Genomic DNA, 15,622 nt, shown 5'->3' on the forward strand with positions numbered 1-15,622 from the left:
CAACTCAGTAGGTCTGACAGCTTCTTCAGGGTTCCAAGAGTGGCAGGCAGAATCCAGATCAACCTGGATGTAACACCGGTGAAGGTGAGAAACAGCCTCGGGCAACAGGACTGTGTAGCTGCACTGTAATAGAGTAAGTGAACGCGCCAAGAAGGCGAGATCGCCGCCGCCAACTCCGAGCCTCAAGTGCCACAGTCGAATGTCACTTCACCTTTCTCCCAATCTCACTCTCTGCTCACTTCACCACTCCTTTCACCTCATTTACCGGCCGACTCCTCCCTCGTTCTACCGCCGAAACTCCCGCCACTCTTTCACCTCGAACCGATCGCCCCATGGACTCGTCATTCGCGGCAATCGTGTCCCGAGGCCATCCATTCCACCCTTGAACTCGCCAACCGAAGGTCGATCCCGTTCGCGCACTTTCCCACAATGGCGTCCTACGCCGAACAAACGATCGAGGAGCTTGAGGAGGAGCTGGACCTTCAGCGAGTTGTCTTGGAAAGTTTGGACCCGAGACATTGCAGGCGCGCCGATGCCGACCAACAAAGACTCGAAACAATGCAGGAGATCAAAGAACTTGAAACGAAGCTGGCTGAACTACGCGGCTCCAGGAACGTCAACGCACCCGGTCGGGGCTTCTCGCTTGGGCAGGGTGTGCCTATAAGCCCAGCCCCGCTGCCAGCTCAAACCGATGGCTCTTCATTTGCACAACCAGCCATACCCTCAAGCCCACCAGTGTTCGGCACTCCCGCCTTTTCCTCATTACCCACTCGACCTCGAGACCCTCGATTCGACACATACGCGAACATGCCCCCGGTCCGAAAACGCCGGTTTGCAGACGATGATGAAGACGATGCAGGCCAGGGGCCATCCAAGCGGACTACAACCCTCAACACTCCGTACGAAACCTCTAGCTTGTCGAGCCGCAGAAGCTCTACCGATGCGGCGAGTAGCGAGAATCAAGAAGATCAGTTCCTACTGGACTTACTGGGCATTGATGGCCAGAACATGCGAGAACTGCAGGAGGAGCAAAGGCAAACCGAAAAATGGCTGATAGAGCGGAAGGAACAAGAGCGTCGCGATGCCGAGTACGCGCGGGCTTTGATGGATAATGAAGATGCTCCTGCGCCTTTACCCTCGTCCCAACCCACCTCATCTATCAGACACTCAGAAGCCCCCTCTCGGTGGCGTGAAATCTTCCCTCCACCTTCTCCGCCACCAGTCCTTGAACCTCCATTGCCCGCAAATCCAGGGCCAACCACTGAAGCTGCGCTTCCTCTAAACACGAATCATGTCCTACGCGGTCCGCAGTTTGAGACTGCACGGTCGCATTATGATAGCGATGATAGCGATTTCGCGGAAATATCACCCAATGATTTTCACCTCAACACTGGTCGGCGTCCGATGTACCCAACTGACCTACGCCATATGACACCGTACGCAGCACCCCCCGGTGGCCCCTACTCTTATTTGAATGCTGCTGCTGGACCGAGTACTGCTCCTAATCATGGGTCTACTTCGTGGGCGAATCCTATGCAAGCAGCGTTATCCACATTGAGGGGTGTTGGGGAGCGCATCATGGGAGACCTAAGCTACCTCGGTACCCTCCCGTCGCAGGACTCGGTGAAGTATATCGTTGGTACCTCTATGGACCATGACTTTGGTGGGCCTTATACGGGTCGTGATTTGCAGGACTATTACGATTTCCAAGGAGCTGACTCGAAGCAAGTCAACGAGGACATCAAGTCTTTGCTGGAAACAATTCGGCCCGATGCAGATATCTCCAAGGAAGATTGGGAAAATACCCCGGACGCTTTGAAGTTTCCGTTGATGAAGCACCAACAGCTGGGGCTCTCTTGGATGAAATCAAAGGAAGAGTCTGACCAAAAAGGCGGCATCTTAGCTGACGACATGGGACTGGGGAAAACGATCCAGGCGATTTCGCTTATGGTGTCTCGTCCTCCTAGCGGAGATGAGCCAAGAACGACATTGATCATTGCTCCCGTGGCTTTGATGCAGCAATGGAAGCGAGAGATACAGAAGATGCTTCACCGCGGACAGCAGCTATCCGTTTATGTTTTGCATGGTGAGAAGCGAAACACGCGTTTTGCGGACTTGAAGAAATACGACGTCGTTCTCACCACATTTGGAATGATGGCCTCCGAGTACAAGCGAGTTCAAAAATATGAGAAGCTACTAAAAGACGGCGCAGAGGAACCGACACTGAGGAAAGAGCAGCTACAAACGTTGCCTTGCCTTGGTCCGACTAGCAAATGGTATCGAATCATCGTTGATGAGGCTCAATGCATCAAGAACCGAAGAACCCTGAGTGCTTTAGCTTGCTGCCGACTGAACGCGATTTATCGTTGGTGCATGAGCGGAACTCCTATGATGAACAACGTGGAGGAGCTTCACTCTTTACTACAATTTTTGCGCATTCGTCCATACGCTAATCTTGAAGCTTTCCAAAAGGATTTCGGTCGGCCGTTGAAGAGCGGTTCGAAGAGTCAGCAAGAGAAGGCAATGACACAGCTTCGAGTTCTACTCAAAGCGGTACTCCTACGACGGACGAAAGAGTCAAAGATAGACGGCGAACCTATCCTGAACCTCCCCCGCCGAACCACGGAGAAGGTCCATGCCACTTTCAGTGAGGACGAACTAGAATTGTACAAGGCGCTTGAAACCAAGACCCAGCTCCAGTTCAACCGATATCTCGAGACCGGCACCGTGGGACGGAACTATTCCAATATTCTCGTTCTCCTGCTTCGTCTTCGGCAGGCTTGCTGCCATCCCCATCTGATTACCGATTTTAGCGTGAAATTGAACGAGACTGCAGAAGGTGTTGATTTCATTGCCAACGCCAAGATGTTCAGCGAAGAAGTTATCGTTCGCCTGAGAGACAATCCTAACCTGGAATGTCCTATTTGCATTGATGCAGTGGACAACCCCATCATCTTCTTCCCTTGTGGACATGGAACCTGCACGGAGTGTTTTGCAAGAATATCGGATCCTTCCCTTTCTTTGCAGCAAGGCATTGATGGAGCAACGGCTGTCAAGTGTCCCAACTGCCGCGGGCCTGTTGATCCTAAGCAGATTACTGATCACGCCTCTTTCAAGAAAGTCCACTTTCCTGATGCCGATGCTCCTTCAGACATCGCTGGGCTAGAGGGCTTGGAGGCAGTGGTAAAACCAAACAATGATGATAATGACGACGACGATGACGATGATGACGATAATGATAGTGACGAAGGTGGTACCTTGTCCGATTTCATTGTGAATGACAGCGACGACGGATCGGCTCCGCGTAGGAAGTCAAAGAAGGGAGCAAAAGGCAAAGCGACAAAGACACCAAAAAGAACTCTGGCCGAACTCAAGAAAGAAGCATCCAGGAACAAAGCCTCGAAACGCAAATACTTGCGTCGCTTGGAAAAAACCTGGGTTACGAGCGCAAAGATCGAAAAGGCCATGGGCATAATTCGTGATGTCGAGGGCGCGGAGAGCAACGAAAAGACCATCATCTTCAGCCAATTCACCTCTCTCCTCGACCTCCTTGAAGTTCCCATCGCTCGCGAAGGATACGGATATCGTCGCTATGATGGAAGCATGAAGCCCGCAGATCGGAATACGGCCGTGCTGGATTTCACAGATAACCCTGATTGCAAAATCATGTTGGTGTCTTTGAAGGCAGGAAACTCCGGCCTCAATCTTGTCGCAGCCAACCATGTCATCATCTTCGATCCCTTTTGGAACCCTTATATCGAAGAGCAGGCGATTGACCGTGCCCACCGGATCGGCCAGTTGCGAGAAGTCAATGTTCATCGTATTCTAGTGCCGGAAACCGTTGAAGACCGCATCATCGAGCTTCAGGACAAGAAGCGAGCTCTTATCGATGGAGCTTTGGACGAGAAGGAGTCGAAGAATATCGCCAGGTTGAGCACCAGAGAACTTGCCTATCTATTCGTATGTCCCCCAACATCCGCACACCTCGAACGCATTACTAACGTTTTTCGTTCCAGGGTATCAACAACTAAATTAACGATTTATTATTCTTTCACGCGGCGTTGGTGGAAGTTTTCCTTATCACGAATTTCAATATACCCCCCTTTTAATCGCGGTGTTTCTGCCAACCTTCATTCTATATTCGCAAGGATGAAACTACAAGTTCTGTTTTGGATGGTCGTATCTATAGAGGCGAGGCGCATATTGTACGTTTTTCACATTATTTACTTTTGTTTATGTTGCCCTGTGCTTGCTCCTTTACCAGCACCATGCTTTGTTGTCTGTGTTTTCTTCTTTGTGCCGCAGGCTTGTTACGTAAAGAGCAACATGAAAAGCGCAAGACTAATTTAGAACTCGGAGAAAAATGATTTGCTCGATTCTTATGCAATGACCAGGGCACCGACAATTAACATGTCTACTGTCCACAACTGTATCGCATGCCTAGATCTCGCCATGTAACCTCGTGGGCTGAATGAATAAGTAGTCTATTGCCTAGCTGTTCATATCAGAAATCCTTTTACAACCTGGTTTCCGACAAAGCATGGTCTCCTTCAAACAAGCGCCCTGAATCTTTGCACATCTCTCCTCACTTAGACCCAGTAGCCTCAACAAAAGTTTACCTACCTACCTACTTACCAAAGTCTCTCCTTTCCCAGTACTTAAACGGCAAATAGAGCACCCCAGACCAAGCTGCCGCCAAAAAAACACCAACATCCCCGCCACCACCCCCAAACGCCAAAGCCGCCGGCCCGACAAACCAAGTCTGCGCCATACCAACAACACCCGCAATATACGCAACCAGCAATGTGCCAACCGCCGCAATACCACTCGGCAATTTCGCAGCGTCATCCCACCCGACGCCAAGATCGTACCCCTCGCACGCGCGTAAGGCCACATCCTCCAGCCACAGAATCGTCGCGAACGGAACAGCCCAGTATCCCAGTAGGGAGACAAAATTCTGCACGATCGCAGAGAGGCTCGCGTGGCCTGCGAGGGCTAGAATCATCCCGAGGACAGTGGCTAATAGCGACCACAGGAAGCGCGGGACGGCTAGGAAGGGGCGGCCTAGGAGCTGCGCGGAGATTCCGGCTGAGTAGGCGACGCCTGCGTTGTTGTCGAGCCCGGTGAACATGCATAGGACGAGCGCGGTCTTTGCCCATGCGCTTGGGTGTTAGGCGACGGATAGGACGCCGCCGAGGCTATGTGCTGCGTAGGCGATTGCGTAGGGGTGGTTGCTGTTGGGCGAGGATGATGCCGAGGATGTTGACGAAGGCCGTGGGGATTGCGATTCCGCACCAGGTGAGCAGGGCGATTTGGAGCCTGCTCGTGCGCGCGGGGTAGTCGCAGGTGTAGTCGGCTGCCATGGCGGTCCAGCCTGCGCCGTTGGAGAACTGGATTGTGAAGGAGAGTCAGGAGCTGGCCTTGGAGACCCCCGTTACGGCGGAGGGGGCGTCGAATGATCCGATGGCTGAAATTGCCTGGATGTATAGGACGGTGAAGAGCGCAAAGGCGATGAGCCAGGAGTACTTTTCGAAGAAGACGAGGGCACGGAAGCCGAAGAATGTCGGGATGTAGGACATTATGGCGATCAGGATGATGCCTATGGAGAGGTCGAGCGTGGACCCGGAAACGACGGCTAGGACCTCGCCGACGATGACCATGTTTATGACCATGAATGCTATGGCGCTGATGATCATAATGACGATAAGGAGCCTTGTGCTCCAGATACCAAACGCGAAGCGAGCAGCGGCCATCTGGCGAAGACCCAGCCGGAGCCCAAATGTCGCCGTGTACGCTGGGAGAGCTGCCCCGAGCACAATGCCGGTCAGGCACGCGGAGAGGGCGTCCTTGAAGGTGAGTCCCAGTGCCGGGCCTAGAAAGCCCACGGGCAGCATTCCGAGATGCAGAACAAACGAGACCCAAATCATCAAAGCACTCGTGATAGACGGCGGCTTTCTGTCTTGGTCGGCGATGCGGTTGGCACCTTGCACTTCAAAGACACCATCTCCTCCGAGGCGGCCGAGGCGTTGCTCAAAGTTGTTCAAGGCCTGAAGGAGCCGTAAATGTGGCCGAATTAAGTCGCAGTGTGCCCGTCTGTGTGGGAAGATTTTCATATGTGTCCGCCCCCGGAGCTGGGCTCGCAGGCCTTCTCTGTGTCGCTGGCTGAGGGCAGGGCGTCCATTGCTATGTCTGAGCATATGAGAATGAATAGGGATAGTCTTGAATTCAGCCATGACAATGATTTCTACGTGGGTCATTGATAATGGACCTTATATTATCGTTGACGAACTGACAACTCTCTAGGGCTCGGAGGGAGGCGGTTGATAAGCGTCACCATCTGATCCGACATCTCAACCGAGACCTGACCCGACGTCTCATCCGACATCTTGTCCGAGTTTCGGTGACAAATAAAGCTCTTTTTTTTTTTTTTAAGTTCTTATCATTCTCATCAGGGATAGTAACCCCACCACAGAAAATAAGCGAGGAGCCAGTGATATAGTCCAGCGCAGAGCCACGAAGCAGCCACCGATTTCGGTCTTCACACCAAAAGACTCCATCGAGATGACAAGCGAAAGCAGGCGTGATGCTATTGAAGAGGTTCTACAGCGACTAAGGGAACGCAAGCGTGCATGGCAGCAGGAAGAGAAATGTCTGAGACGCGATCACAAGTTCCGCCAGAGTATGGGTCTCGAAGAGCAATCAGCTGCACATCTAATAGGAAAAGTATGCAATCAGTTGAAGAACAAGCCTTCTTCCGTTGGCACCACGAGTGCAGTCAATGGCTGTTTTTACTTCCCTGATATGCCCTTCTCGCAGGCACGGCCGCTTCTACAAGACAGCGCCTTATGGGATGCAATCTCCACGATGCCCAAGGGGTGCTTGCTCCACGCACACGCAGAAGCCATGATTGAGCCTGAGTGGCTCGTGGAAAAGGCTCTGAGCATACCTGGATACTCCGTCGCCAGCCCGCAGCCGCTCGACCCCTTTGGACAGGGTAGTGAGAGCGGCGCCGTCCGGTTTCTGTACAATGCAGACACATCCGCAGCCGACAATACGAGCATATGATTACCGTCATACGTAGCTAACGCCGCTATTCCCATTGGACGAGTCGCGGCCTCTCACCCTTCCGGACCAGAGGGCTTTATCCGGTGGGCAAAGGCACACATGTCCATCACGCCCGAGGAGACGCTGTCAGCGCGCGACGGCATTGACGTCGTCTGGAGAAAATCCGCCTCCTGTTTCACCATCGCCGCTGGTCTATTCTACACCGAGCCGATTTTCCGCCGCTATATCCGAGAGCTGCTGCATCGGTTGCATACGGGCGGTATCCGATACGTGGAGCTGCGAATGGCCCTTCTCCAACCGTTTCAGCGACAGAACCACAGCAAGTGCGACTCGGACTTTTTCTATCTCTTCGACTGCCTCCAGCAGGAGCTAGACGCGTACATGTCCTCTTCGCAAGGCGCCGGGTTTTGGGGCGCCCGCACAATCTGGTCGGCGGTGCGAAGCCTCCCGGACGACGCGATCCGCAGGAACCTGGCGGATTGCATCGCCTGTAAGAAGCGGTACGCGGGTTTTCTGTGCGGCGTCGACCTGATCGGACAGGAAGACTGTGGATGGCCCCTGAGCGCTCTAATACCTGTGTGTCTTCGGTTCCGGCGCCGGTGCGTCGAGGAGGGGATTGAATTGCCCTTTATATTTCACGCGGGTGAGTGTCGGGGGGATGGGAACGAGACGGACTGGAATTTGGCAGACGCGACCCTGCTCGGGTCGCGTCGAATCGGCCACGGGTTCTCGCTGTATAAGCACCCCGTGCTAATTGAAAAGGTCAAGGAGCACTCCATCCTCGTAGAGACTTGTCCTATCTCGCAAGAAGTATTGCGATTGACATCGTCGGCGGCAGCGCACCCGCTTCCTGCGCTGCTTTCTCGCGGCGTGGCGACGGCGCTGGGCAATGACGATCCTGGGATGCTGGGGCATGGGGGCTCTGGACTGGAGCATGATTTCATGCAGGTTCTGTTGGCTTGCGATAGTGTAGGCTTGGAAGGTATAGCTGAAATGGCGGAGAATAGTGTGAAGTGGGCGCTGTTTGAGGATTAGAGCCAGGATGAATGGGTCCAGGGATTGCAGGCGAGTTAGGGCTGCGTTGGGCTGAAGTTGAAGCGGCTGGAATGGAGGAGGGACTTTAGGGCCTGGTGTGGACGGATTGTGGACAGAAGCCTAAAATCAGTTTAAAAAGGGGGCAGTATTGACTTTTACGAGACTCCAAGTAGGACTAAATAGCGATTCAAGTCTATCTATCTCCAATCATATTAATTTCTACTCCACACCCTCTCCTTCTTCTTCCAATTTTCAACGACAGTCGCCATGAGCAACCTCCAGCTTCGTGTAAGCCAGAGACAGCCCCTATCCTGCAAGTCCTGCACTCGAGGAAAGGTCAAATGCAATAAGATCCCCTGCATACGGCGTATTCGGCGCGGAGAAGCCACAACCTGCCAGCGAGAGGCTGTGCTGGTGCGGCCGAGTAACTCCTCTCCCCTCAACCACTTTCTCACTTCCTCAGGGACAGGTACACACCCTCCTGCGGCGTCAATTTTCTCAGGGTCGTATTGCGGATCATACCGCCAGTGAAACCCTTCTTTATTGTCTCTGCCTTCGGACTCCAATGTCGTTTGATCATACTTGCCATACCACCCGTTGAAATACCTCGACTTGAGATACGAGACCGCCCGCTTCTCATCGACAGTTTGCGCAAAGAAGACCTTTGCCTGCGAGAGCGCCGCATCAATCTTCGACCCCGCGATGCCGTGGTTCTTCACGTAGTAAAAGCCCGTTCTCTCGGCTGCGCGCTTGATCTGCTCTGCTACTTGCTTGCGCGACTGCACGTTCCCGAAGATTCCTGAAATATCGGTAAGGGGAACTTCTTCGGGGTTGCAGTCTCCGGGGGGGGGGGGGGGGGGGTGTTCTCAGGACGTCCCGGTAGACGTACCCGAGCGCTGTGGGCAGCTTGAGTTTGTACGTAGCTGGCTGGGTGGTGGTCATTTTGGAGTGAGGTTGCCTCTCTTATCATGAGAAGGAGAGAGAGAAGAAGAAGCCCTTTGGCTTCTTTTAACTTGAAGACTACAGTTTGAAGCCCTATATGATCATACCCAAAAGGGCAACTCGGCCGAGCTTCCATCCCAGGTGAAGAGAAGATGTATATGTATATGGCCGACACATATCTGTGACTAATTTAAGATAAAGCAGCTGCCTGGCCTCTGCTAAGACGTGGTTGTGAGCATACAAAACAGGTTCAGTCCCCCCTCATCATCACGCCCATTCCTCACTCCCCCGTTCCATCTCCAACAATGACCCTCACCGACAAAGACCTGAATCTGAACTTCCACGCCACATTCAGCGACTACATATCTCCCTTTACGATATGTGTGAAGCCAGACTTTGTTCATCAGACGCAGCTCCAAGCGTCACTCACTTAGTTTCCGCAAGATCTAGACGACCATGACCCAACCGACGGCGCCCCTGTTAACCAGGCGCGGACACTTGCTGAACCCTGGGCAACAGAATACAACTGGCCCAAAGTGGAAGCAGACCTCAATTCTCGATTCCAGCACTTTACTACCGTCGTCCACACAAACACCCCAGACTACCCACACGCAACTCCCCTGCACTTCATCCACCACAGATCTGCTCTTCCTCCACGGCTGGCCAGGCTCGTTCCTCGAAGTAGCGCACATCATTACGCCCTTGGTCAATCCTCCCAAACCTTCCCTCCCCGCATTCCATGTCGTCGCCCCCTCCCTCCCAGGGATAGGCTTTAGCCCGCCCCCCCAAGCCGGGCCTCGCATATCGGCAGCTGGCCGGCGCATTCCACGCCCTCATGCTGAAACTCGGGTACACGAAATACGTGTTCCAGGGAAGCGACTGCGGCGACTTCATCAACTGGTGGGCAGCCGCCGACTACCCCGAGAACGTCGTCGCGGGCCTGTCGAATTTCTGGCTCGTCCCTCCACCTGCCGCGGACGATCTGGATCTGGACCTGGACTAGCACGCGCGAAACAAAGCTGGAGGCAGTAGTAGTGCAGACGAACAGGTTGTCATCGCGCACTACCACGCGTTTGTCAGGGGCGGCGGCTGGAGCTACGGCCAGGTGCAGCAGACTCGGCCTCTGCGTCTGGCATTCGGACTGGGCGATAGTCCCGTCGGCCTGACGATATGGATCTACGAGTCGCTGAGGAATAATGTTGCGGACGTGGGTATTTGGACGCCCGGAATCATCATTACCTGGACGATGATGCATTGGGTAAACGGGCCATTTAGAGAGTTTAGGCTCTATAAAGATGCTGCTGCAGTGAGGGCTCTCCTCCTCTCCTCCTCCCCTCCTCTTACCCTCAACCGCCAGCCGTGATGGACGCGATGCACTTGCTAACCGTATTTGTTCTTCCTCTACATGAAATAGGAGGGAACACTTGCCCTCGACGGTCTCGGGCTCAACCTGCCGTACGTGCATCAACCGGTTGCAATCTCGGGATTTCCGCACGACCTCTGGTACCGGACGCCGCTGGACTGGGTCCAGCGATCCGGGAACATCAAGCAGTATACTGTCCATCAAAGAGGCGGGCATTTTGCCGGCTTTGTTGTGCCGGATCTCCTGGTGCAAGACATGTGGCGGTTTTTCGGCGATAGGGAGCTCTCGGGGACGGGGGATATCTGCCACGATGCCATGGACAAGTAGTGGATAACGGTCTATCTATCTAGTCCTTCCTTTCTATACGCCCTACGTACAGTAGGTACAGTACTCATCAGATGCCTTGCAATCATTTAGTCAGTCAGTCTGGCTGGCTGGCTTTCCGTTTACTTTACCCGTTGATAATGGATTGGATTGATACCTAGATATCTTTTTGATCATGTGTAAAAGGCGTAGCCCTGGTCCCCGAAATAGTTAGGTAATTTTTAGGTAACTCAAGTAGGGTACCTAGGTAAGCAAATTAGCTTACCTGAATAATTGCTCCATAGGTAAGGTAGCTACGTACCTAGGGAAGAACCTCACTGGATGCGGTTTGTACTACGGACTAGTAGTAGCCTAACGCCTAGTTGACTCACTCACCTTACCTCAGCTCCCATCAGTCTCCTCTAGGTTGAAGTAGCAGCGTGCAGATCAGGCATCGCAAGATGCTCGCCCAGACTGGCGCTATCTAAGGTAGGTCCCAATAATGCACAGAGTAGGTAGGTTCTTGCCCGGTATTTATCTTCCTACCTACCTATCTACTTACCTAGAGACCTAGGCACCCACCTCCCCAGATAAACCAGTGTAGTAGGCAGAAGGCAGAATTCGATAGCAAAGCGCCCAGGCACCATACCTACCTCCCTGCCCAATTTCCGCCGAAGTGATGAGTAATATATCTGTATGGAACTGGTACAGAGTAGGTACAGAGTACTAGTAGGTTCCCACGGGCACAGGCAATAATTTGCCCTGCTCAACCTGCTCGGTACCTATGGTAGGCATCTACTCTGTAGGTAGGTAGGTAGGCACAGGAAGATTGCCGCCCAACAGGCGCTGATGCAAGGCAGGTGCTAGCGCTGACGTCATTTCTCGCTAAACCTCCAATGGGTGTTTGTGGAGTTTGTTGTGGTCACGTGGGTTTCTCCTTTCGATCTGTTTGTTTTCACGACCGGGTTATACGAGATGATGATGAGCGACAGGTAAAAGAAGAAATTGGGGCAACTTTTCAACCCGACAACTATTGCATGAATAGCTGCGTTTTTTTTTTTTTTCTCTTATGAACTTTGTGTAGAGATAAGGGGGAGTCTAGACTACTGTGGTGGTAAATATCGAATGGGTGGAAAAAAGAAAATAAAAAAGAAATCAAAGCAAATATTCATGCTAGCCGTCCACTGACCCAATTCCACCGACCGCTTATCGTTGTATCGTGATTCGAGACTTTGCGTGCGTAAAAATTCCAAGTAACATTCGTTCTATTGGAGCCGGAAGGCCGGGGAAATGACAGCCCCGTGGTTTCCAATTCAACGCTCTCATTGACCTGGGATAATCTAGAGGTCGGGGTCCTCCTCATCGGGCAGAGGCTGGGCGGCAGCCTCTGTCATCTCGGCCTGGTACTGGGCCATGAGGCCGGCGTCGACCTGGACCTCAGGAGGAGCAAGAGCGGGGGCGGCGACGAATTCCTGGGAAGTTCTGTTAGTATGTGCTTAAATGTACCTGAGCGGTATGTTACTCACCAGGCTGGCGTTGCCGACGAGCTTGCGGGCGAGCCAGAGGAAGGGCTTCTCGAAGTTGTAGTTGGACTTGGCGGAGATGTCGTAGTACTGGAGGTTCTTCTTGCGGTGGAAGGTGATGGTCTTGGCCTTCACCTTACGCTCCTTGACGTCGACCTTGTTACCGGTGAGGACAATGGGGATGTTCTCGCAGACACGGACGAGGTCACCTGTAGATGTGCTTTAGTACATGTATTGATTGGAAGGATGCGAAATCACTTACGGTGCCAGTTGGGAACGTTCTTGTAGGTGATACGGGAAGTAACATCGAACATGATGATACCGCACTGTCCGTTGATGTAGTATCCATCGCGCAGACCACCGAACTTCTCCTGACCAGCTGTGTCCCAGACGTCGAACTGGATTGTACCCAGGTTCTAATATAAAGGTTAGTAAGACCGACAAGATAAACGGCGGAGAGCCGAAGCGGGGTTGCAGCGGGGCATACAGTGGTGAAGACGAGAGGGTGAACCTCAACACCGAGGGTAGCGATGTATTTCTTCTCGAATTCACCAGTAAGGTGGCGCTTGACGAAGGTGGTCTGTAGAAAGAAATTTTCAAGTTAGTCGACGTTCTCGTTGACGATCTGCAAGCGGCGCGGGGCTGGTTTGTGCCTCATTGTTGATAGTCGTTGCGAAAGGATCAGGGAAGGGCATCATGAAACAACGCTCGGTATTCGAAGACGTTGAGAGAAGCATGATTGTCATGCAGGTTGGGAAGACCGCGGGGTGTCGATAAAACTTGCCTTTCCAGTACCACCGTCACCGACGAGGACGAGCTTGAAGGTTGGGGTTTGAGCCTCAGCCATTGTTGTTTATGTGAAGTGAAAGGAAGAGAAATTGAAGAGTGAAAATTGAAACCCGACGCAAGCGAAGAAGGGTCTAAAAGTCGACAGTCGAGGACGCGACAGACGATGGGGATAGAGGAAGGGGTGGGGAATCAAGGATGAGGGAGAAAACAAGAGAGACAGAGAAGACGAGCGATAAGTTTTGGTGATGGAATTTTTGCCCGAGAGTCGGTCACTGCCTTTGTGGTCACGTGATGGCGCCTCAGGCAACGGGCCCCGCGGCTTTGAACGGTAAACACTCTTTCATTGATTTCTTTCAATAGTAACCTTTTCAACTTAACTACTTCGTACATGTTCCATTACCGTATTCCTCCAATGCTGAAACCATAGCCAACAGATATTTCGTAAATGAGTTAACGCCGCCCATGCCCCTTCATAGTAACAGAAATCGTCAATCGTGTCACATTCCAGTCCTAATGCCTCACTCCTCCCTCATTCTTTATCGAAAGCTGGGCATCAGGGCATGGAGATAATCAGAACCCGATGTGATGCGACCGGGCTCCGCCGAAGCTACACTGAAACCGCTAGAGGGGAAGCAGGTGACAGCCCAAAAGACCACGTCCGCCCCAATCACGGCGTGGCACGAGTTCCAAGTCCAGACTGACTGTGCTTCCGGGGGTTGATCCGTTTCGAGAGATTTTGACAATGATGGTGCGCTAGAAGAGAGTCGTCAGCTAAGCCCAAGCTTGTGGCCGCTCACCAGAAGAACATGCAATGCAGAGAAGACAAGCGGCAACTTACTCCTTCGTTTTGCTGGACGACCTCGGCCACTTTGGAGAGACGTTCATGGTTTAACCACGTAGCCGTTCCAAAGCTTCTTATTATATCTGCGGCCTGAAGTCCGGCCTGGCCTGCGGGGCTACCTGGAACGACACTGTTGACTTTGGCGAACGGTGTGAGGACACCCGTCGCACCGGTAGACGCAGGGATTCCGGAAGGTCGGGGGCCGGCTCCATTCGCGTTGGAGGGCGTAGTTCCGTTGGTGCTTTGAAGACCGGCGAAATGCGAGTGAATGCCTTTCTCGATTTGAGCCATGACCTGTTTGTGATCGTAACGAAGTCGGATGATCTGGGCTCGAGTGGTGCGAACTTGTCAAGTCTCAGCGTCTGTTCTGTTCGTTATATGAGAGTGGCTTACTCTGCGCAACGTCAATGTCATCGCGGGGGAAGCCGTCGAAGGTGGTCAGCATAGTACTCATGTTAGCACCGTGCTAAGAAATGAAGGACAAGTCAATAAATGTGGTCGCGAAACTGTAAAGACTTGGATCATTGACTCACAGAGCTGAGTACACTGCTGAGAGCAGACATTTCTTCTTCAATGTTTTCCTTGTGTTTCATCAAGTCACCCATTGACAACTTGGACAGATCGCGGGGAATCCCTCCGGATGTCGATCCGGAGGATACAGTGGGGGTATGAATATTGTCCGCCATGGGTATACCCATTCTAGAAGATGTAGGGCATGGTTGAGAGAGCTGCAGAGATGGGTATGGTATTGTGAGGAGTGAGAGAAAAGTGGCGGGCGGGGAGAGCGGACGGACTTGAAGATCTGGGGGGGGCATCCAAGGCTTGGCACGCTACCGTTGTATACTGCGCCGCCTGGCCTGTTCCCACTTTCCTCTTCCTTCTCTTCCAGCATTTGCAACGATGGTCGCTCGAGATAGCTTCGTGCATACCCTGCCTCTATCGTGTGGGCTATAAATTGGAGACTCTGTGACATCTCTTAACCCGTATACAGCAGCTAAACCCCTGGGACTGTCTGGTAGCTCGCAGCATCTCAACACCGACACGCGGGATATATTACTCCGGCTGGCATTGCTCCTTATTTGTATGTTTCAACAGGGGGAAAGCAGCTTAACTATTCCTTGTTGAAGTTGCATTAGCGGTTTTCAAGCTCGTGATAATGCTTGAAGATGTCTTCACGCAGCCGCAGGCCAATGCTGAATGGCTGTTGTTGAAGGCATTTTCGTCTGCCTGGGATGATGCAGATTCGATGGCCAGTCAAGGGGAAGACGACCTTTAAAACTGACGGTCAGGAGCGGTCTCGGCTACCTGGTATCGTGCAGCAGCCTGCATTGCCTCACTTTTGCATACTCTGGGGCACCTCCTGAGAAAGGAAATGCTATCCCCCATGAAGAGAAGTAAACACGGTACCGCAAATATCTGATGCCATTCTGCCAACAACATCAGTCCCCAAATTCAGTCAAGTCAGTTCCGAGGTTCCGGAGACTGCAGTCCACGACGCGAAGGCTGGTGCAACAGGAAAAGCTGCCCATATTCGTCGCGACAACCAAGCTCTGTCTTGGCACTAGCTTTATCTGAGATCTCACTCGCCTTCACTCACTGCAGTAAACACGGATTTGCCAATGAGGTAGGATCTACAGACTCAGTGACTTCGTTCGGCCTTGAGCCATGGTCGATCAAAAGCCACGGTGCGCGTCCACGCGCTCCAGCAAGAGGAGGAATTGGAAAGATGGGATGATGGATCACGCATTGGTCATCCAGCCT

General features: G+C 52.7%; 8 protein-coding genes across 8 annotated transcripts; 3 read left to right on the forward strand and 5 right to left on the reverse strand.

Annotated features, from left to right (window-relative positions):
- Positions 1-28: 28 nt before the first annotated feature.
- On the forward strand, positions 29-4,563 carry BDV14DRAFT_177188 (DEAD/DEAH box helicase). Its single transcript, XM_073769368.1, has 2 exons — positions 29-3,960; positions 4,017-4,563. Exons 1-2 carry the CDS (start codon positions 430-432, stop codon positions 4,029-4,031), a joined length of 3,546 nt encoding a protein of 1,181 aa, XP_073626054.1. The 5' UTR covers positions 29-429; the 3' UTR covers positions 4,032-4,563.
- Positions 4,564-4,605: 42 nt separating this feature from the next.
- BDV14DRAFT_177190 (uncharacterized protein) lies at positions 4,606-5,749 on the reverse strand (the record flags this gene model as incomplete). Its single annotated transcript, XM_073769369.1, has 1 exon — positions 4,606-5,749. A coding segment is annotated over exon 1 (500 nt), but the record flags the coding sequence as incomplete, so codon positions are not given.
- Positions 5,409-6,233, reverse strand: BDV14DRAFT_202133 (permease for cytosine/purines, uracil, thiamine, allantoin-domain-containing protein; the record flags this gene model as incomplete). The annotated part of the gene is made up of 1 exon (XM_073773931.1): positions 5,409-6,233. The coding sequence occupies one exon, from the start codon at positions 6,231-6,233 to the stop codon at positions 5,409-5,411; it is 825 nt and encodes a 274-aa protein (XP_073626056.1).
- A 328-nt stretch (positions 6,234-6,561) lies between these two features.
- Positions 6,562-8,235, forward strand: BDV14DRAFT_210095 (uncharacterized protein; the record flags this gene model as incomplete). Its single annotated transcript, XM_073775807.1, has 4 exons — positions 6,562-6,997; positions 7,082-8,073; positions 8,107-8,115; positions 8,158-8,235. The coding sequence occupies 4 exons, from the start codon at positions 6,562-6,564 to the stop codon at positions 8,233-8,235; spliced, it is 1,515 nt and encodes a 504-aa protein (XP_073626057.1).
- A 77-nt stretch (positions 8,236-8,312) lies between these two features.
- BDV14DRAFT_202136 (non-hem dioxygenase in morphine synthesis N-terminal-domain-containing protein) lies at positions 8,313-9,042 on the reverse strand (the record flags this gene model as incomplete). The annotated part of the gene is made up of 2 exons (XM_073773932.1): positions 8,313-8,879; positions 8,974-9,042. The coding sequence occupies 2 exons, from the start codon at positions 9,040-9,042 to the stop codon at positions 8,313-8,315; spliced, it is 636 nt and encodes a 211-aa protein (XP_073626058.1).
- A 305-nt stretch (positions 9,043-9,347) lies between these two features.
- Positions 9,348-10,732, forward strand: BDV14DRAFT_202137 (Alpha/Beta hydrolase protein; the record flags this gene model as incomplete). The annotated part of the gene is made up of 5 exons (XM_073773933.1): positions 9,348-9,423; positions 9,487-9,747; positions 9,819-10,000; positions 10,046-10,300; positions 10,457-10,732. 5 exons carry the CDS (start codon positions 9,348-9,350, stop codon positions 10,730-10,732), a joined length of 1,050 nt encoding a protein of 349 aa, XP_073626059.1.
- Positions 10,733-11,758: 1,026 nt separating this feature from the next.
- Positions 11,759-13,242, reverse strand: BDV14DRAFT_177198 (Ran family GTP-binding nuclear protein). The gene is made up of 5 exons (XM_073769370.1): positions 13,016-13,242; positions 12,719-12,811; positions 12,494-12,647; positions 12,235-12,440; positions 11,759-12,180 (listed from the first exon to the last, which is right to left on the reverse strand). The coding sequence occupies exons 1-5, from the start codon at positions 13,076-13,078 to the stop codon at positions 12,049-12,051; spliced, it is 648 nt and encodes a 215-aa protein (XP_073626060.1). The 5' UTR covers positions 13,079-13,242; the 3' UTR covers positions 11,759-12,048.
- Positions 13,243-13,333: 91 nt separating this feature from the next.
- On the reverse strand, positions 13,334-14,634 carry BDV14DRAFT_177201 (putative 26S proteasome non-ATPase regulatory subunit Nas2). Its single transcript, XM_073769371.1, has 4 exons — positions 14,395-14,634; positions 14,255-14,327; positions 13,859-14,205; positions 13,334-13,773 (listed from the first exon to the last, which is right to left on the reverse strand). The coding sequence occupies exons 1-4, from the start codon at positions 14,557-14,559 to the stop codon at positions 13,642-13,644; spliced, it is 717 nt and encodes a 238-aa protein (XP_073626061.1). The 5' UTR covers positions 14,560-14,634; the 3' UTR covers positions 13,334-13,641.
- Between the last annotated feature and the right edge of the window lie 988 nt (positions 14,635-15,622).

The sequence above is a fragment of the Aspergillus stella-maris genome (genome assembly GCF_047715825.1).
Source record: "Aspergillus stella-maris strain CBS 113639 unplaced genomic scaffold BDV14scaffold_44, whole genome shotgun sequence".
NCBI lineage: Eukaryota > Fungi > Ascomycota > Eurotiomycetes > Eurotiales > Aspergillaceae > Aspergillus > Aspergillus stella-maris.

Coding starts and splice junctions, on each gene's coding strand:
- BDV14DRAFT_177201 (XM_073769371.1), bottom strand. CDS start 14,559: ATGGGTATACCCATGGCGGACAATATTCATACCCCCACTGTATCCTCC. Junction 14,328..14,394: donor TCAGCAGTGTACTCAGCTCT/GTGAGTCAATGA, acceptor TTCATTTCTTAG/CACGGTGCTAACATGAGTAC. Junction 13,774..13,858: donor TCGTCCAGCAAAACGAAGGA/GTAAGTTGCCGC, acceptor ACTCTCTTCTAG/CGCACCATCATTGTCAAAAT.
- BDV14DRAFT_177198 (XM_073769370.1), bottom strand. CDS start 13,078: ATGGCTGAGGCTCAAACCCCAACCTTCAAGCTCGTCCTCGTCGGTGAC. Junction 12,441..12,493: donor GAACGTTCCCAACTGGCACC/GTAAGTGATTTC, acceptor GCACATCTACAG/GTGACCTCGTCCGTGTCTGC. Junction 12,181..12,234: donor TCGTCGGCAACGCCAGCCTG/GTGAGTAACATA, acceptor AGAACTTCCCAG/GAATTCGTCGCCGCCCCCGC.
- BDV14DRAFT_177188 (XM_073769368.1), top strand. CDS start 430: ATGGCGTCCTACGCCGAACAAACGATCGAGGAGCTTGAGGAGGAGCTG.